Source organism: Lepisma saccharinum, chromosome 5 (genome assembly GCF_977018435.1).
Source record: "Lepisma saccharinum chromosome 5, izLepSacc3.1, whole genome shotgun sequence".
NCBI classification, from domain to species: domain Eukaryota; kingdom Metazoa; phylum Arthropoda; class Insecta; order Zygentoma; family Lepismatidae; genus Lepisma; species Lepisma saccharinum.
This window is the reverse complement of record NC_139233.1, coordinates 24283478-24306080: the sequence shown is the minus strand read 5'-3', so window position 1 is coordinate 24306080 and position 22603 is coordinate 24283478. Positions and strand designations below refer to the sequence as shown.

At 36.3% G+C, this 22603-nt stretch overlaps 1 protein-coding gene across 1 annotated transcript in view; it reads right to left on the bottom strand.

Annotated features, from left to right (window-relative positions):
* Positions 1-22603, bottom strand: part of Pbp95 (proximal sequence element A Pbp95) — a 72846-nt gene that overhangs the window by 11928 nt on the left and 38315 nt on the right. Inside the window, exons 9-12 of the mRNA XM_083122305.1 lie at positions 18642-18785; positions 13026-13212; positions 8088-8706; positions 2735-2971 (exon numbers count right to left, since the gene is read on the bottom strand). Of these exons, the coding sequence (XP_082978431.1) occupies positions 2735-2971; positions 8088-8706; positions 13026-13212; positions 18642-18785 (1187 nt within the window). The remainder of the gene's footprint in view (positions 1-2734; positions 2972-8087; positions 8707-13025; positions 13213-18641; positions 18786-22603) is intronic.

The window sequence follows — 22603 nt, the reverse complement described above, 5'->3', positions numbered from 1 at the left end:
AGGCGCCAGGGACTCGTTGCCCTGAAAAAATAAAGTTTGCAGGGTATGCTGCACAGGATAGAGGGTGACATTCTAGTGTGTTCGAAATGGTCACGCCATACAACCCAATGAAAAATAGATGAAGTATTACTGGTACGATGATCAACTTCGATGAATTCCTTGTGTCCTAAATCATTTTGTTACCTCAAAAAATATGTTCATGTAAGCATACGTGTATTGCTTCTCCCGCATTAGTAATATGACAGTTCTTCAGAAAACGAATAGCAACTTAGCTAATAATCTCTAAAATTCTGAACAGATTTCTCAATCTTACTTGTTTATTACTTATGACTAGTGATATTTTGTCAAAATAGCCTTTCATTAGCCTAGGGATACTTAACGGACAATGAACAAATAATTTGTTTTCCGTGTGTGTTTTAAATCATTCCTAATAAGACGTTCATTTTAATCCAAACATTCAGTGGCGGCGATTAGGAGGAGCGGGAAGTGGGGGATGCAGTTCCCCAGCCACATTTTGCCACTTTTTCCCCCGCACTATGGCCTCTTTATGCTAAGCCTTTTCTACCAAGAAAACGTATATTCAGGGGTGCCCACAGGGAGGGTTATGGCGCAGGCTGCGCCATCGTGATTCTTTGGGGGATTTTTTCCCTTCAAATAATGTAAAATTGAACATTTATATATTTTTCCAAAATACACCTTAAATTCACCATATTTAATCCATTAGATGAAGAAAAGAAAGCGTTTATGGTCATTATTGAAGGTGCGAGGAGGGGGAAGGGAGTAAATATCCAACTCTTATATATTAGGCCTTAATTGACAGGTGGGTTCTGGGGGGAATTCTGAATTAAACGTTGGCGGGGACAGTATTCAACTCTAAGTCTTAGATTATGGCGGGTATTTTAGTTAGAGGGGCAATGGGCATTAAGGTATCCAATTCTTGTGTATTACTATTGTCTTAGAATGTTGCAGAAATTCTGGTGTGGAGACTGAGAATTAATTTTTTGGAGGAAGCAATATCCAGTCTTCAATATCAACAGTAAGTCTAAAATTGGCATGGACATTTTTGTGGTAGGATTGAGTATTAAATTTAAAGGGGGAGATAGGAAGCTTTTGATAAAGTGTTAAATCTTAGATTGTCAAGGGATTTCTGTACTGAAGAGAGAGTTTGAACATAAAATGTTGGAGACTGTATTAAGCGATTTGGTATCCACACGTTTTCTACCCCGAACGTGCCAAAACAGAAGTTGGAAAAGACTAAATATCCCGGGATCCTAAGAAAGTATTGACACCCCGTTAAATTAATATTCTTGAAAGCCTGCAAAGAAATGGATGTAAAAATGTTCTTGCTTGCTTCGCTCGCAATAATGTGTTTGTTACAACAATGCGTGTTTGGCACTTTACTAAGGTGGATGTGAATTTTTATGGTATAGCTGCATTACAAGACATGAGTGATATTCTCCATATTCATGAGTAACATCACTTCTTAAAATATAGTGCTTAGTGTTGGTATACTGCTTATTTTAAAGCAGGTGCATCATTTGTAACAAAAAGCTAAGAAAAAGTTACTTTCGGTGTAGGGATTACGATATAGTTTCAGGGCGCAAATGATATGATTTGGGGGTGGGGACGGATGACATGGACATACTTTTTGTGGGAATGCGCCATTGACCTTGGGGGGATGGGCACCCCTGCGTATATTGCCCTTGCCCCTGAAATATTGGCACCCAATCGCTGCTACTACAAACATTAAGATAGATTTGTCAGTTGTACAAACCTTGTAAGCTAAGAAAAGTGACCCCCAAGGAGTAAGAAAACTCTTTCAGTCAAAAACTTATACGATGAAAATACTATGCTCAGGAACATGCATTTACATTACGAGTAACTTTACGATTGTCTACCATCGCACTTTCTATCATTGTCGCCGAATACATAAAATCAAGAATGTGCCTTGTATTTGCAAAACAAGCTTAAACCTAATTCCCATTTATTTCACTGAATTAACATGCATGAAAGAATGTGATTAGAATGTATGTCTGGGGTACGGCTGCGCATGGGTAAAAACACTTCCTTGAAATAATTGTGTCCATCAGAGATAAAACTAAAGGAAATGGAACAAGGTGCGAGAATAGATTAGAAAAGAATAAAGAGGAAAAAAAAGGAAAGGGAAAACAAGTAAGAGGAAAATCGGGAGTGTAAGAGAGAGGGGGATACATACGTCTTACATTTATACTGCCCACCCTAATCTATCACTATGGAGCTTCTGCCCACCCGGTCGAAAATTTCTGGCGCCGCCCCTGGTAGACCTGTCAGACTGATAGCACTGATAACACTCAGTACGGCAAAATAAGGAGTTACCAGCTAGCACAAACTTGACTGATCAAAAGTATTGTTAAAACCAGGATAGTTCTTTGCAAAAGCCTATTCACATGTAAGGTAAAGATAAAGTTCCCCGTGCACATAGCTCCATGCCATGAAGGCACATTTAGGGGAAGTGAGGGTATAGCCCCACATATTCTCGATCTTGGCCATTTTGGAGGTGATGTGATCAGCACCACACTCCAACCACCTTTACCCCCATTGATTTTAGGCTGGGTGAGCCCGAGCCGATTTATGCGAGGACAAGCCTGGAAAAATTCCCACCCTGGGAATCGAACCCAGATCTCCTGCATGGCGGTCAGACACCCTACGGACTAGACAACCATGGCTCTATTCACATGTAATTATCAAAACTTACCTTGTTTGTCTCCTTCCCTTCTTCTGCTGTTCCACAATCTTAAGGTGTTCGTCAATATTTAAGTCCTCATCTAACTGTTCAGCATCGCCACTTTCATCATCCGTATCCACAAGAGATCGTCCTTGGATGGGTCTCACTTCCTCTCTTTCAGAGTCATCACAGGAATCATCGGACGGTCGTTTAGAAGAAGCCACGCGACCAACATCCTTTGTGAATAGTCCTTCATTAATCTGTGGGCTGTTACAGAAAACACAATTTGACAATTTGCATTATCCAAAATTCTTGACTTTTACTTAACCTTTTTCTTCCTATTTCTTGCCATTTATTTAATCGCTCCTACTTAGCTATAGTTGGAAATGAACACTAGAACGGTGAAGGATCTGATACCCCTAGAAGAGCGGAAAGTGGTCATTTTGACCCCTCATAAGAAATGTATTTAAAAATTCTAATTAAGGCCGAATAACAAGGAACTGGATATCCAGTTGCTTGGCGCTGCATGTGATGGTTGCCTCGCTGGCTGCTTGACTGGTTTGCAGGAATAGGACATGTTCTAATTGCTACTGGCTTTCCTCGATTGTATTCTGTGGAACAGCCAATCAGAGCAAAGTTTGGCCATGTGAAGATAATCTGCGAGTTTGCAAAGGGGAGTTTTTTGTATGTGGTTTCAGAGTGTTGGCTGTTTTTGTTAGTTTCTCGATAAAAAAAAAGGAAAGAGATGACGTGCAGTGCATTCGTGTTCAGTTCATTAATATTTAGGTATTTATGAAAAGCAACGAGATGGGTACGTGACAAATATGATTAGCCGAAAATGAAAATCGTTATTATTACAAGTGTATTAAATTAAATGTTTGATTTTCTTTTTAAATTTGTGAATGAATCCTGCAAAACTCATGTGTGAATATGCATACCCGAGTTAATTAAAAAGCTTGTTCGGTATGCATTGATTATCATATTTTTTTCGAGCCAATCTCTAGTCCATACTTTTATTTTTTAATTTTTAATAAAAGCACAAAGCAGTAATTCTCCTACAACATTCTTCAAATTACTCGTCCATCTTTACAGATTGTCTGCTCTGCGCAAGTCTTATGGGAACAAAAGTATATTGACAAGTACGGCAACAAGTATCGTGTGAGGTGAAAACTAGCAAATGGGTAGCCAGTCCAGCGCAATTTAGGGCATTCCTACTGGAAATCCAGTTCCGTGTGATTCAGGCTTTATTATAGAATGGGAACGTATTTTTAATTTATATTATTTTCCTGTGCTTTATGTATTATAATCAAAGTGTTTACGTGGTTTGTGATACATTTTGATTATAAATAAAAAATTACAATCATAAACATCTGAACACTCCAGAATACGCAACATTTCACAATGAGAAACTGCTACTTGATATGACATGTTTGTAGAGGTCCTTCCAGGTCCAAGAACACTACCTACATGACAACATGTAAACTCTGACAAGTGGGGTACATGCTAAAGACAGGATGACACAGAAACAGCAACCTAACGATGATATTGAGGCATGCATAAATGAAACTTTACAGGGGTCAAATTGACCCCTCCCACTGTTCAAGGGGTATAACATAAAATTTTACAAAAATAAATTAGATTTTGTAGATTTCAATGTACCACCTTAAAAAGGACAAAGAATTACGAGAAGTCACAAAAATTTCGGGGAAAAAAATAGAATAATGGGACAGTTATCAAAGAAATGGTGAGGGCAGGGGTCATTTTGACCCCTCCAGCCACTCTAGTGTTAAGAAAATAGATATTTAAAAGAAATCCCCTACTACAAGGTCAGTTAAGATGAAAATTGAAATTGTACTTTAATAAAAGATTTATACTTGCTTTAATTATTGATGCATGTAAAAATTAATGCTTCAGATTTTATCGAGGATGAGGAATGACCACATTATTTAATATTTTTACAAAACTTCACACATACAAGAATGTAACTCTTAAGAAATAAAGTAAACAAATCTTAACCACAACTCAATACAATTTTAGATTTCCTAATATTCAATTTTATCAAATTCCAGTACAGGTATTATAACAATGAAAATTCACTGTACTGTAAAAAAATAGCAAAAATTCTTAACCACAAGCATATTTCTTTACTTTTTATTAGGGATGGGATCGATTAATCGGTATCGGCCGATATAGGCATATTGGTTTATCAGTAAAATTACCGATTATTTTACCGATCCGATATATCGATAAATATGTGATAATTTAGAGCAAAATTCTGCCATTTTGTTGTAATTTTTATGGATAATCTCCATGCCTTACTTTCTAAAAAATTAAATGTCTAAATATGCAATTTATTTTGCACTGCAGTCACCTGGAAACACATTTATTAAGGAGGTCAATGAAACTTTCAGGTTCTTCAAGAAACACTCCATCAATTTAAAGTTATCACATTCCTGCAATATCCTTTCAATAATAAACACAAACAACTGTGAATGAAATAAAACTGTGTGCATGAAATATATATTTTTAGGTTGACATTCATTTTCCAGAGAAAGAAACACGGCCTCCTTTACCCCAGTTTCTGTGCATCCATGTAAACATTATATAAAATTCTATGCTCTAAAAATTTGCTTCAATGATATTTTGAAGCTAGATTCTTAGATTTTGAGTTAATTTGAAAAATTTTAAATCTGGTAGCCATTTCAAAAAATTTCAGAAATAAGTACATATTTTCAGAAGGAATGAAAAAGCCATCAATTTTATTTATGGGTAAGTTAGATCATATACCGTATTTACTCATGTATAATGCGCACTTTTTTCCCAAATTTTTTGCACCCAAAATCTTTGGTACGTATTATGCACGGAATATTTTTTTATGTTTACAGAACCCTATCATGTTATATATCGTTGTAATGCTTGAATTCTGTAGTTTCTGAATATGGCAACACTATTGCATTCAAGGTGGCGACACTAATGTGCAATGCAGTTGAAATAAGCTCATCACAAAATGAAGGAACGTTCTGATTTTCATGGTACTTTGGATGAAAGAAAAGAGAAAGAAAATAATATTTAAAATGTATTACTGGCCAAATAATATGACATATATGGATTGAGGAAATGCTTTAATGAAAGAAATCTTGTTCTCCTAACTGCTAGTTTGACGGTCCTGAAAGTATATATTTTGAAGTTTTTTTTTTGTTTTTTTTTTTAGTTTTTTTTTTTTAGAACAATTAAAGAGAAAATGAGCAAAACCACGCATAAAAGTTTAAAGGCCATTTTCCACGATTTTTCACTTTGTAATATAATGTTCTGCGACACAAGAAAAGCAGTGTCGTTCTGGCAGACTTCAAGCATGCACCTCCCATCACATGCGATGTGTATCAGCGGTATTTGCTGGGTGAGAAATAACAGAAAATAACTTCCTGAGCACTGCAAATCCATAATGTAATTTTGATCTCCCTTTCTACTATTACAGAATAAATAAGGTGGTTAAAGAATGAAAACTTTGGGATGTTACACAGTGGAGGGAGAGGGGGAGGTAGGTTGGGTTGGTGACTTACTGTTTACAAAAGAGGATATTCTCCTCTTGGTTCACATAGCAACAGCTGACTCAATGAATAGGTATGATGGGTATGATGTTATTATCTCTTGATTGGCATAGCAACAGCTTTACGACCTACAACTAAGAAAGCCTTTTCTTGAACCTGGATTATAACGCGCATTATACATGAGATACATTTTTGGTCACTTCCCCCCCCCCCCAAAAAAAAAAACCAAGGTGCACATTTATACACGCGTAAATACGGTATCTAAGTTCACTTTAAAAATATTTTTGTGGATGTTGCACCTTTCCCTTTCAACGATAATTCAAATTTTAGTAAACCATGTTTTTGTTTAAAAAAAATCAGATAATAATATTTTATTAATTTATTAGTGTACTAAAATATAATGTGATATGTTGACATATTTTTTTCTGGAATCCTTATTGTTTGGTTAACATTGTTGTGAAGTTTCAAAGAGATTGAATAATATATAAGGGAGGTAAAATTACTTTTCCGAATGTAAGGGATCACTGTAAGTTTGAGGGCTATAAAAATGAAACCAGTGAAGTTTGAGACAAAAAAAATTATGTGGTTTCTCACCTCCATGAAAGGATTAAATATGCCAAGTTTCATCAAAATCTGAGATCATGGGTACCATGGTCTGGTTGAACTGACATGGAATGACCGGCATGCGAGCAAATGCAGCAAGACAGTACATGCCTGGCGAAGCCACCAGACAGGTCGCGAAGTCGATCGCAAAGAAAATTTGCTCGAAAAAATGAAAAGTAAACTTATCAGAGCAATTAAAAGTTGTTCAAAATATTGATTAGCCTATTGATGACCGCTGCTCCATAATGTGGAGATCATGCAAAAAGCATCATCATAAAAAAAAAAAATACTGTATTGATTCGTTATTTGGGTGTCATGAAATCATATGTATATTAAGTATATTATTGAACAAAAAAAACATCATTATTAGTTCTAGAGATATGCCGTGTTTAGTGCTGTCACATGGTGCTGGTTCACATTATGGTTCCCCCTAGATCTAACCTGTTTCTATCATGACCAATTGTACCCAGCCTAACTCCTTTACATTTTATATGAGGTGTTATGGGACTTTTGAATCACCCTGCATATTCCTACAACCATGCAAAGTTTAGTTGAAAATAGGCTGATACTTCTTGAGAAAAAAATAACACTAAAAAAGCAGCAGTGTTGCCAGCTTATGAAAACTATTTCCGTAATTTTACTACTAGCATCAACACTAAGAATGCTGGATGGACCAAATTTGGACGGAAGCATGACAAAAGACCTCTCTTTGAGGACATATAATCCTTCAATTTGCAAAAAAATAATTAAAAAAAAATAATTAAGAAACATTTTTGAATATTAGGTCTTTGCCCTGGGCCCATAATTGTCACATGTTGTTAAAGTGCTCTTTTGTTCTCATTATTACATGTAAAAGTTAAATATATATATCAGGAATATGTGGTGGTTGAGGAGTTATATAAGTATCGCATAATACTCATATGAAAACAAAATATTTTTTCAAACTTTACTGTTTAATAACAGTAACAATGGATATAATGTTTTGTAATTCGGGTATGTCGTACCTTCACATGTATACTAATTAACAAAAAGACAACTGATATATCATGTGTATAGTGTATTTCAAGATATGACACGTTAATTGCTGACACGTGGTGCTGGGAAGCCGGCTATACGTCCGTCTTTTTTCCAACGAAAGTGAAGACCTTTTACCATTTGTCCACTAAACGCTAATAATGTTGTCACAAGATATAAGTTTCACATTAATTATAAAAAAATTAAAAGTAACTTACAATCTGTTGGTCATGATTGAAGGGTAATAAAACAAAGATGCAAATCTTCTCCAGAATAACTCTTCAGCATCTTCGGCACTCAGCCTCTTGCTTGGACTGATATAGGGGTTAATTTCATCTTCACTGGGGTCTTCTTCACAGTCACAAACCCTATTCATAGAAGCAAGCAGGCCTTTCCGAGACAGCAACACTCCTCGGAATCCGACGCATGTGGTGTGGTTGGGTGGACAAAAAACCATCTTCTTTACTCCATGATGTAACACTTGCAGAGTGCCAGTGTCATAACACAAATTTCTTTCAACTGGACATCCTTGATATTTCACAATACCGTTCACTGTGGTCTGCTTCGAAGTGTCACCTTCCAAAATGCACGACTGACTGCCTTCTTGTGATGTGCTTGGTTCAGGCTCGGTATGTCCGTTATTTACAGTGTTGCTTCTTTGTTTACTAGCAGCACGTTCTCTCAAGGCCAAAGCCAGGCTTATGTCACTTTCCTCAAATGCCACATCATCTACTATCAGATGCTGGTTCTTAGGGAAATAATAATCAGTCCCAAAATAAGTTGTCAAACTATCTGTCTTCTCGGCCCACAACTTCACCTCATGATATGGATAATGCACTGCAACAAAATAAAAAGGTACACATTTAGATTGAAAACTAACAAAGACAGATATGTTTTTACACAAAATAATGCACCTACAGTCCGCCTGCTTGGTCATGCAGTCAAAAGCATCAGAATTTGGGCTCAGGACACACAGTGGTTCAAGCCTACCGCTGAGAAGAGTACAATTTTGTCTTGCCCCATGGCCGTGCAGCCTAAGGTGCAAGCTTGCGCTCTGGCTACGGGACACACACAGGTTCGAGTCCCATGGAGGAAACAAGAACTTTTGTCCTGAGATTTCAGCCTGTGTATGGGACCGCGGCCACTAAAGGTAAAAAAAAGGTAAAGTGCTCCCCTGTGCAAAGCACCATGCCATGAAGGCGTATAGGGGGTGTGGGGGTAACGCCCCACACTTTCTTGATCTGGTCGTGAGTGGGGGTGATGTGATCAGCATCATGCCCCTGACCGCCTTTACCCCCCAGGGTTTCCCCCAGGTACCCATGTTATTCGACGCTGGGTGGGCGCCGGGGCTGCTTCCATCGTTAGAAAAGTTCCCGGGGATCGAACCCGGGACCTTTAGCATGGTAGTCAGACGCGTTACCGACTGAGCCACCGCGGCCACTATCACGAGGAAATTAGTGCACTACGAATAAGTAGCATAACCCGGTCACAGAAAACCTGCAACAACCGCTGGGGGTTTGTCGTGCTGACCTCATGTCACCCTGTAGCTGTTTGGATGATCTCCCACCATATAATTATTATTATAATACACTTACAATCAATTTTTTTCAAAAATATTTCACATCAGATTTCAGTCATATTTTTCAGCAGTATATTAAACATTAAAATGGTTTACCTGAATTCTGCTGAAATACACTATAGTGGGTATTGGAAATTTAATTGATCATCTTTTTCTCATATTTCTTATGTTAAGTTCTTTAAGTAACATCAGGGATATTTCTGGTCCCCCTCTACATACCCATGGTCACTAGTATTACATCAGACAATTATTATATAATCCATTCCCTTTCCACTTGCTCCAAAAAATGTTGCCTCAACTGAGCACCCACGTGCAGAAAAACTTTGAACTACTATTAAAAAAGAAGAGCAATTTTAAAGTGATGCAACATTGTTAATAAAATGAATTTTGTGCAATGCTCATAAAGTATAGTGAACTATATTATTAGAGCCACATACTTATGGCGAATAAAAGATCAAGAATTTGGTACAAAAACTGGGCATTTATCACAATCAAAAGCAGTATATAAAATGGCATTTCAGTGTTAAAATGGTGAATGTTATCCTAAATTTGATTACATTTATTACACAAAATAAACAATTCCCTTCCACTATCACATTTTTATAGTTGTAAGATTATTAAGTTTATTCCTGTGTAAAGGAGTGCATTTTTGTTTCTCAAATACCGTATTTACTCATGTATAATGCGCACTTCTTTCAAAAAAAAATAAAAAAATCCCCCACAAACTGTGGTGCGTATTATACACAGAAAAGTTCGGACAGCCAACATAAAACCTATAGGGTCATTCCATGAATTTGTGACACTTGCATTGACTTTTCATGTTTACGGAACCGTATCATGTTATATATCATTGTAAAGCTTAAATCCTGCAAATTTTGAATATGGCAACATTATTCCATTCAAAATAGCAACACTAATGTGAAATGCGGTTGAAATAAGTTCATCACAAAATGAAGGAACATTCTGATTTTTATGGTACTTTCGATTAAAGAAAAGATAAGAAAAAAGAAAATAATAATTAAAATGTATTACTGACAAAATAATACTAGTTGTATGTGGAGTGTGTAAATGCGTTAATGGAATAAATATTTTGCTGCTAACTGCTAGTTTGAGGGTCCTGAATGTGCCTTGAGCAAAACCATGTATAAAAGTTTGAAGGTCATTTCTCATGGTCTTTCACTTTTTAATGTAATGTTCTGCAACATCAAGAAAATTCTGGTGGAATTTGAGCATGCACCTCCCGTCACATGGGATGCGTATTAGAGGTATTTGTTGGGTGAGAAATAATAGAAAATAACTTCTTGAGCACTGTAAATCCATAACAATTTTGATCTCGCTTTCTACTATTACAGAATAAATAAGGTGGTTAAAGAGTGAATGGTATGCTAAACACAGTGGAGGGAGAGGGGGGAGGTGGCGTGGGTTGGTAACATATTGTTTACACAAGATATTATTCTCCTCTTGGTCCACATAGCAACAGGTGACTCATTCAATGGGTATGATGTCATTCACTGTTGATCGGTGTAGCAACAGCTTTACAACCTAACTAAAAAAGCCATTTCTTGAAACTGGATTGTACTGCACATTGTATATGATATATAATTGTTTGCCACTTTTCCCCATCAAAAACCAGGGTGCGCACATTATACACGTGTAAATACGGTATTTAAAGCAGAATTGATCAATTTTCCATGAATTGCATAACTTACAGGACAATTCGAACTTCCTAAAGTATCACATCAGCAAAAAAAACCTCTAAATTTTGTGTTTAAGAGTATATTTTGCATTTTGCAGCTCATTTCGCATCATTTTGTAACAAAACATGGCACGAAAATACACTTCACACCTTTCAGAAAAACTAAACATGAACATTACAACGTGATATTTAACATTTCGTGCTTCCGTCAAAAACGAAATACAGTGAAACCTCGATTTTACGTTTTTCAGGGGATGAAGCTGAAAAAACTTAAAATACGGGAAAAAGTAAAATCGAGGAAAATTTCTTAACATTTTACTAAGTTGGGACCATCAAAATTGAATGTATAATGCGGGAAAATGTAAAATCCGGGAACATAAAATTGGGTTTCCACTGTACATGCATGCCTCTATACATTATATATCTTCATGATCCCAACATAGCAAAATGATATAAAATTTTCACTTATTTTACATTTTCCCACATCTAAAACTTTTTTCACTTTGGTCATGAGGTTCCACTCCACCAATATACGAGGGTTATTGTTTTCCCCATTAAGGTAAGTAAGGTAAGAATGAAAACGAAACATTAATTGTATAGAAAATACAACTGTGGCCGCGGTGGCTCAGTCGGTAACGCGTCTGACTACCATGCTCAAGGTCCCGGATTCGATCCCCGGCTGGTTCAAATCCGGGAACTTTTCTTTTCCCGGCGCCCACCCAGCGTCGAATAACATGGGTACCTGGGGGAAACCCTGGGGGGTAAAGGCAGTCAGGGGAGTGATGCTGATCACATCACCCCCACTCACGACCGGATCAAGTAAGTTTGGGGCGTTACCCCCACACCCCCTATACGCCTTCATGGCGTGGTGCTATGCACAGGGGAACACTTTACTCTTTTACTGGAACATCTCTCAGCTACTTTTCTACATAATTGCCATATCAATAAAGGCACTTAAGATACAATGCCCTCCTCAAAGACGGCTGCCGCATGGTGATGCAACCAACCATTCATGATGTCCTTCAGCTCCTCGTCACTCTTAAACTGATGCCCTCCTAACCACTGTTGCATTCGGGTACACACAAAAATCAGTACTAAATCTAGGCATCTCACGAACCACTTTATTCACTTGTTCAACACACTTCCTCCCCTGACCACCCTCTTCATGGATATACGTGCATCCTTCTCTAAACTTTCTGCACCATTGTTGAACACAACCATCACTCACCAATTGTTGCTGTAAACCTTACTCATCCAATGAATTTTGGCTTCATTATGACCTTCAGCTAGGAAGAAGTGAATTATGGCATGAAGCTCACACGTGACAGGCACCTCGATCGTCTGGAACATACTTACACGCTTGCTACTCAACAGTAACTGAACAGAATGGTTTGCATAGCGGTGTGTGTGGTGAATGGAACAGTGACTGAACAGACTTGAAGTATTTTCATTTCCTTATTGTATGTGGTTAGCTTATTGGAGACTGAAAAAAAATAGCCCTCGTAAAATTTACTGATAGAGTGGAACCTTGATTTTGCATTTTTCACGAAACAAAGCTGAAAAAACTTAAAATGCAGGAAAATGTACAATCTGTGAAAATTTTATAATATTTTTCTGTTGGGATCATCAAGATTGAATGTATAATGCAGGAAAATGTAAAATCTTGGAATGTAAAATTGGGGGTTCCGATATAAAATTGAAAAAAACTGAATTGTTTGTCTTTACTCAAATGGAAGGCAACAGGGGGCCCTACTTACTCTTCAATTTAGCTTTTTAACCTTCCAGTTTTAAAGTGTGTGTGATGAAGTTCTGAATTTAGAAGTCAAAATGTTAACTTTTACTTTCCAATTGATTATCCAGGTACTACAATACAATCATTACCTCTCTTCCTTCCAGTACATCTTTTCCCTCTTCCCATCTGAGAATAGGCACACCGGAAATACTGATTCAGCTCCGTGTCTATCTGTGACAACTTTTTCTTGTGGCCTTGTTTCCGTCCGGGCTTCTTCCTTGCAGACAATTTGAACTTCTTTCTCAACTGGACCAAATCATCTGCAGGTACTGAATCCTGAAATGACAAATTAATAGAATTATTAGAGGCACATATTTTTGGTAAATAAAAAAGTAAAATTTCAGTACAAAAAGAGTCAATTTTGGGTTAAAAAGGGGTAAATAAAATTTCGGTGTTATAGCGGTGAAAAAACGGATCAAAAGCAGTATATAAAATACCATTTTTGTTTAAAAATTGTGAACATTATTCAAAATTTCATTTAAAAACTGCACTTATTACACTAATAAACATAACCCTTCTAATAGGACATTAATGCAGTTACCAGAGTATTAAGATTTTTTCTGTATAAAGGGGTTGATTCTTGCTTCTCAAATATTTACAGCAGAATTAATCAATTTTCCGTGAATTGCATAACTCACAGGATAAATCAAACTTCAGAAAGTGTCGCATCTGCAAATAAACTCTTAATTTTGTGTATCAGATAGAACCTATTTCGCATTTTGCAGTTGATTTCGCATTATTTTGTGACAAAACGGGGTAGTAAAATGCACCTCATACCTTCCAGAAACATTAAAAATTAACATTAGAATGTGTTATTTCACATTTCGTGTTTTTGTCAAAAACGAAATATGCATGCCCCTGAGAATTATGCATGCTGCATAATTTTTATGTAAATTTATTCAATACAGGGTGTCCTACGTCTGGACCCATAAGTTCTCAACAGGATGGATTGATTGGATTAATTTGTTGTTTTAAGTCCACTTTATGCACAGTAAGGCTAATCGGTACTGGACCTACAGTTTAAAGTGGGATCCGAACCACTATGTGCCTCCACCGGGAATTGAACCCGGGACCCACTGCTTACAAGGTGACGACGCTACCACTGTGCCATCGGGAAGGCCTCAACAGGATGGTACCCCTCTACATTACATGCTTACAGTGTACCATTACCTTAACACAGTTTCCCGCATAATGGATCATATGTCAGGGCTGAATGAAGTGGTCTGTAAGGAACCCAGATCTCACTCCACTCAAATTGGAATTGTAGGGCCACCTAAGGTGGTAAATGTTCAGAGTTCTTTCAGGCATGTGAGCAAATTCTGCGACTGTAAACCATAAAGTGTTGCAGGAGGGGAGATTCTACCTTCAAGATACACTTCAAATGTATGTGTGACACAATGGCAAACACTTTGAACAAACTCTGTAATCCTACGTGCTTTTCTCTTATGGCTCCACACTTATGGGACACCCTGTATAAAAATGGTTATATCTTCAAAGAATGGTGTAGTTATAACATACAACAACGCTTATAATAACAGCGATGTCATCGCCCTTAAATTTGAAAAAAAAGTTCAAATGAATTAGCAAAGGCGAAACCATGATTATATGTTTTTCACATGAGTTTGGCTGTGAGAAAATTATATTCTGCTAAAATAATATTCTTCATTCAGGGTTTCCTCGCAAACTCTAACTGCATTTTCCCCGAGTTTTCCAGAAGCAGCACATTTTTTCCAGATTACTCAATATCCAGTACATTACTATTCTAAATATATTTTACAATGGCCTATGGTGCATCTGCTTTATCAGTAATATTACCGATCTGGTATATTTATAAACAATCTGTAATTTAGTGCAATATTCTACCATCTTGTTATTTATTTTATGAATAAGAACATGTAATTAATGTTATGGTTTTGCAAAGTAAATGCCTAAATAGGTAGTTCCTTTTGAAAGGCAAAATCCACCACAATCACCTGGTTATGTACATTAATTAAGGAGGTGAATGAACCATTCATCCATCATTCAAGGAGCAATTGTAATTTTATATCAGATCAGTAGGCCTATTAGTAAATTTTGTGTAGTACTTTATCAGTAACAAAAAAAAATTAAAGAATAAAATGATATATTTATGCACTTAATTAACGAGTAAGATTTTGGAATTTTCACAGTTCTCTTACAGCACACAAAATAACAAATTAAATTTCAAACACCGTCACAAACTCTGGGAGGTGGCTCATCATGTGGGGTTCAAAGTCACTGCTAATTGAGCTACAGAAGTGATAGAACATTTTGTCTTTAACTTTCATAATGGAATGGGGCAGTTACGAAAACCACATGGCTGTTTAGCAACATGTAAGATAGAGAAGTCAGCTGAAATTTTCAAGGTTCTCTAGAAGCTTAAAATTTCCCAAGTGATACAAGTATCATACTGTCCAGCATTTCAGTGACACTGGGAAAGTAAAAGATGGGACCAGCCAGGAACAAGAACTGTGCAACTGGAAACATCAGTGTACGGAAGCATCAGCGACGGTCTGTGAACTGACCACCATGTCTCGTATGTTACAAAGTGTCCTATGACTAGGGACATTTCAGTTCACTCTTTTGAACAGTGAGAGAATACAAAAAAAAACCTGTAAATTAAGTTTTGTGATCAGCACCTGCTTGTTCCTTATTGTTTTTGAAGACAATATTATTGCAAATATGTTATACATTCAAGTCTAACAATGAATATATTCAGAAAATGGCGAACACTCATTTAGTTGCATTTCAGACTCATGTCTCTTAGAAACAAACCTTCATAAATAAATGCAACATTTCAAACCGAAGTGACATGACAAGTTGCATGTGTTTCTCAATATGGTGCATGGTGTCTCCTTGGTCTGTTTTGCTTTATACTGAAAAGACCCTTGTCGCATGAGGATATTACCAATCAGTTCAGGCCTGGTGCAGGCTATCATACTACTATGGCGTGAAACATTGTTGTTGATTGGCTCAAACTCAAGTAGCATGCGTCTCGTGTCACTTGCCGCCTAAGTCTGTTGTTCGTGCATACTTATGGATAGAGACCTTGAATTCCTTTTAATACGACAAATTGTTAATTGCTGCAAACCAACAAAAATAATAGTGTTGATGTATGTGCAGTGGCATGTTGTGAATGGATTTTCATCCATTTGAAATCACGAAATATCACAATTATGAACACTTTTGTGAATATCAACACATTTTGTGCTTTTAAAACTAAAAATACCATGAAAATCCACCACTTGTTTTTTGCCTGCACGCCTACCACATTTACAAATGTGTAATGTGCATGCCTTCCAAAATTTTGTGCAAAAGTAAAGTATGGTGCGTGTGATATGAAATAATACCAAAAGCTACATGAAACCACATGTAAATACGTTTCCCACGAATTTTCACCTTATCTGGGAACATTTTGCACCATCGAGAAAAATGGTGAAAACCTGAGGGGAGATAGAATGTGCACTTACAGCCAGATGAAAGCTGTAACATTGCTAGTTACTAGGGATGGACGATATTGGAAAATATCGTCACAAACCAAATTATATTCTTTCGTATCATGACATCGGCGATATATCGTCTCCACAATATATATCGCCAAAATATTGTGATATGTATATTGTCTAGTTGATATCGCCTGGTCGATATTTTTTCAATATCGCGATATATCGTCTTGACGATATATCGCCCAACACTAGTAGTTGCCCGCGCAAGAAACATTTTATGTCACCGAGTAAAGTGAGGCAATTCTGACGGACATCGAGTGTGCATCTGCTGTCACTTGGAAGCCATAACCGGCATTTGTCGAACAAGAAAAGTTTTGTTACCGAACGAAGTGGCGCGACTTCGGTGAGGATCAACATGCACATACTGTCACTGAAGCCGTAATGTAAACAGTTGCGGTTCCCTTTTTAGGAATACCATCAGAGAGGTGGGTGTTACGAAATTCTTCCCTTGCGCAAGCGACTGTTTGTCGTGCGTGAAACGTTTTGAGAGTTGCGCAATTTTGTCGAGGATTGACACACACCTACCGTTGCATGGAAGTTGTAACATAGGTATATGTCGTCAGTGGCACGCTGAAAATTTTCGAAAGCAGGGGTTTAGAAATTTTTGTTCAATAAAAAACTCCTGGCTGGTTACGATGAAAATTGAAGCTGTACTTTAAGAAGAGATTTAGACCTGCTTTAATTATTAATGCATGTAAAAATTATTCTTAAGAAATAAAATGAACAAATCTTAACCACAACTCAATACGATTTTAGAGTTCCAAATATTCAATTTTATCAAATCACTGTACAGGTATATAATGATGTAAGTTCACAATACTATAAAAAAATAGCAAAAGTTCTTGACCTATCTATTGATTTCTTGACTGATAGACACCCTGTTATAATATCAATTAATCTGTTATGCAAAATAAACACCTATCTGAAGCATACATCTTCAAAATAGTTCATATAAAGCAAGTTAGTGAAGTTGGTATTATTAGTACAAGAACAAGCATATCTTGCTTTGAATTGTTGTTTTAAGTCTACTTTTTGCACAGAAAGGCTAATCGGGTCTGGACCTACAGTTTAAAGTGGAATCCGAACCGCTATGTGCCTCCACTGGGTATCAAACCCGGGACCCCTTGATTACAAGAAGATGACGTTACCAGAACAACATCGGAGAGGCCCTAACAAGCATATTTTAGTTCTTCAGTTGTGCTTCATTGAGACTCAATGATAATTAGATGATTTTCCCTGAGTTTTTACTTTTCTTCTACATGAAACAGGTTGTGAAACATAAAAAGAATGCAATAAGGGCTGGGCTGATACTGATAATGATGTGTCAGTATTGTCCTATGCCAGTGAAATCAGTATTGGTAAATAATCAGTTCGGATTCAGTGATATCAGCTTATACTTCCACACTCAGAAAATTTCACAAGGTTTGCGAAAATGTCACATCTTCACAGAATCTAAACATCTTGGAAATTATGAAAAATGCCTAATTTTATTTTTCCAACAACAGTGTGGTGAAAAATGGATTTTGTGATTAAAATATTATATCATGTGAGAAATTATGAATATTTTAAAGCAAATCTCTGGTAGATTGCTATAGTATAATTTCCAATGAAAAACTGTATGGTAATGTCATGAACCGAAACATAAACGCTAAATCAGCAAACGCCAGCTAACTCCCCGGTGACAAGAGGTCACGGGAACAGTGAGAGTGAGTGGCCAGTGTTGGAAGCAAGTAGCCTTAGTGTGTGCTCCGTAAAGTTGGTTTGCGCGGAGGATCACAGACCAGCACCACGGAACATCAACTGGTACAGAGATGACAATTGGTTCTTCTATTATCAGTACCTTCTGATTCAGCTGACCTCCCCCCTCATTCTGCGACTCCTAAATAAATATTGATTAGGGTCAGAGCATTAATTATGCCACCTCCTCACATTTAAAACCCTCTCTCAGCCAAGCAGTTAAACGGGAGAACAGCATAACGTAAGAGCAACATTTATATATTCTGAACAACTTTGAATGATATTGGTGGGAATCTGTAAGAGTATTGACAATGATATTGGCTCAGGCTAATATAACTCGAGCCACAAATTTACGGTAAGTGATATAACTTAGTTTAAATAACTAACAGTTATATTTTGAATGATTAATAACTATGTTCAACTATGTTACAAGCTAATACTTACAGACACATCAGCTTGGGGTGGATGAAACACTAGTGAAGACCTGATGGAACTTGCTGAACTTCTAATGTAGTCCCTCACTTCTCGCCACAGTGACTCTATACGGTCATTCTGGTTGCCTAGATAACGAGTTGGAGCATTGGCCAACTGGAAATTAGAACAGAGAGAAAGGTCAATACACCAGTTAAACATCTTATTTACACTTTTCATACCTTCGCTACCCCATAATGAAGAGCGGTAATATAAGTGTTGTGTACAGGTAGCACATTAACACTTTTTTTTTAAGAGTTAGTATAAGGACCGTTCCACAATAAGGATTCTTTTTTAAAAAGTACTTATGAGCGGTTCTTATTCCAAAATTATGATACACAATTTACTATAACAGGGAATTCCTTGGTTTCCATCCCAACTCAAAATTTTCTATTTCAATCTTTTTATAAACATTTCTAAATGTTCTTACCTCTTAACTAGGGATGAGCCGATACAAATACCAATGCAGTAGTATATAGATTGCTAATATATAAATTTCAATGGAAAACTTATGTCTTAAAATGCATAAATAATCTCAGTTATTTCAAAGAGTTACAATTTTCAAGTATCAGTACCTGAGGGAATTGGTCAGTGTGTTGCAGTGAGCAGGTTTTGCTTGAGCACCTAATAGCACCTATCTTTCCAATACACAGTGATATATGAAAATGAAAAAGATGATTGTGGACTGAAATTGCCTAGGAAGACATTCTATACATTTGTTTCTGTGGTTATTTCCACATTAAAATGATGCTCAATTGTATGTTATTACTATATCTTATTATTAAAAGAATATGCAACCTTTCCATAGTGAGCAATGGTGTCTAGGTATTTGTTGCACTGTGATACGATATTTTGAATTGCTTAGGTAGGTCTGTCAACATTACATTTTACATTTTGGTCTGTAGATATTGCTTACTTTCATATACAATATAACCTCGATTTTACGTTTTTCAGGGGACCAAACTGAAAAAAAAACTTGAAATGCAGGAAAATGTAAAATTGAGGAAAATTTTATAACATTTTGCTATGTTGGGGCCATTAAGACTGAATGTATAAAGCGGGAAAATGTAAAACCGGGGAATGTAAAATTGGGGTTCCCCTGTATATCGTATTTGGGTCTTGTATAGTTATGTACAGACTCATTTTAGAACTGTAATTGCATGGAGTTGTTTACTTCCATATACGGGTTTTGGGTTGAGAATACTGCTTACCAAGTTCTGTAATATGGGACCACCTCACACGTGGTGATAACACCCGCCAATCATTCCACTACGAGTATGTTACACACTCGAGGGGGAGACACTCGAACGAGTAGGAGCAAGCGAAAGTGGTCCAATGCAGGACTCTAATTGGTATCAGTTGAAAGTGGTATTGACCCAACCCTACTTTTCATCCATTTAGTGAGCCATTTTTAAAAGACAGGGAAAACTCAAGTACGGAACATCATAATTTCAGATAAGAACCACGCATAAGTACCTTCATTCTTACACCTTGTTCTTGTACCTTCATTCTTGGAGCTTTATCAATGTTGAAATGCAATGGAAACCCGATTTAACACTCCCAGATTTTACATTTTCTGGCATCTTAAATATTTTTCACCTTGGTCCCTCTGAAAAACGTAAAATCAAGTGCATTACAAGGTTGCTACTTAACATCAGGACAAAATTTAAGTATAATTACAATTTTTTCTATGCTCACTAGATTCTCCCGTGAAAAACCATGGCACTTTGTTTATACTTTGCTTCAGCCCTTACCATTCAATGTTTTCATTGTGGCATCTGAGCACACAGATATCAATATGCCTGATATCTTTAACCTTGAGCCAATGCCTGGTTTCAAATGAAACCACCCAAATTATGTGCTTCAGGATGGCTGACCAGCATCATGTGACAGCAATTACAAGTACTTTCTTGAAAACTAACTAAACTAACTAACTAACTCTCTAGCCTTCTTAAACCCGAAGGTTCATGGCTGCAGCAACACAGGCCTTCCATCTGTCCCTATCTTGTGCAAGATCTATATACTCTTTTCCATCCCTACCGATTTCCCTTAGGTCCATCTCGACGTTGTCCCTCCATCTTCGTCTTGGCCTTCCTACTGGTCTCTTACCATCAGGTTTCCCAACAAGAATCCTGTAAACTCCTCTTTCCTCTCCCATTCGTGCCACATGGCCTGCCCACCTAAGTCTTCTTGATTTAATTATTCTAATAATGTCTGGACATGAATACAAATTATGTAGTTCTAAATTATGTAACATTCTCCACTCACCTGTCTCCTCATCCCTTTTAGGTCCAAAGATTTTCCTAAGGATCTTATTTTCAAATACTCTCAATTTATGTTCCTCTTTCAATGTAAGGGACCAAGTTTCACACCCATATAATACTACAGGCAAAATTACTGTTTTGTATATTTTAACTTTTAGTTTCTTAGATATTAAACGAGAAGACAAAAGTTTATGAAGAGAGAAGTAACATGCATTTCCTGAATTAAGCCTGCTTTTTATTTCCTCTTTAATATAATTTTCATTTGTTAATATTACTCCTAAGTATTTGAATTTGGAAACTGGTTCAAACGAGTTGTTATCAAAAATTAGATTTTGATTATTACCTAACACTTGGTTTCGGCCTGTAAGCATATATTTAGTTTTCTCTTTGTTAACTTCCAAACCTATCTCTTTAGCAGTTTTGAAAAATATTTTAGCATTATTCTTAATTGTATTCACATCATCCCCCAGTAAGTCTACATCATCTGCATATGCTAACAACTGAGTCACACCATTTAATTTTAGTCCTTCTTTAGTTTCGTTTACCTTCCTAACAGCATATTCTAAGGCAAAATTAAAGAGCAATGGAGATAATGCATCTCCTTGTTTTAACCCATCATGAATTGTAAATTTGTCAGACATATTAATACCCACACGAATTTTACTTTCTGTTTCACTGGTGCATACTTTTATCATACTAACAAGCTTCTTAGGTATTCCAAACTCTACTAATATATTATATAATTTATCTCTTTTGACCGAATCATATGCTTTTTTGAAATCAACGAATAGCTGATGGACATTTTGATTATATTCCCACTTTTTTTCAAGTGTCTGTCTGATGTGAAAAATTTGATCTGTAGTTGATCTGTTGCGTTTAAATCCACATTGATAATCACCTATAATTTCATTAGCATATGGGGTTAGTCTTGTTAAAATAATGTTAGATAATATTTTATATGTTGTTGAGAGTAGAGAAATTCCACGGTAATTATTGCAGTTCATTTTATCACCTTTTTTAAACACAGGAACAATTATGGATTCTTTCCACTGTTGAGGGATTTCTTCTTTATTCCATATTAAACAAATTAATTTATGAATTTGACATATTAATGAATTTCCACCATATTTAATTAACTCAGCTGGTATTAAATCAATGCCAGGTGCTTTGTTATTCTTTAGCCTTTTAATAGCATCTTTAACTTCAGTCAAGTTAGGTTCTGGAACTAAAGGTTCTGCTGTGTGTACTTTCTTGAAAACTACAAATAATATTTTAGTTCTGTCTTTCTTATTCGTTTACATATACATGAAGGTATGAGACATTGGAATGACAACAATTATATTTATTGTTACTATTTTTAAAAAGTGCATTTTGTAATTTTTTTCCAAGATAAATTAGGCAAACGTTATTTAAAATGTAACATTCAAATGGGGTACTTTTCAACTTGTTGATATATTCTAGTGTAATTTCTTACATGTAATAATGACAAAAATATTACAAAATCAAATTGTTCACAATGTATGATTTAAGTGGAAGACCTCCAATTTTCCAAATTACCCAAAATTATGATTTTTTAAAAAATTACTTGCATATTTTCTCTTTTCTTTTTCAAAATTAGGAGACTGGAATTACATATCCACAAAGAGTTATATTTACGTCATGCCTCCTTAA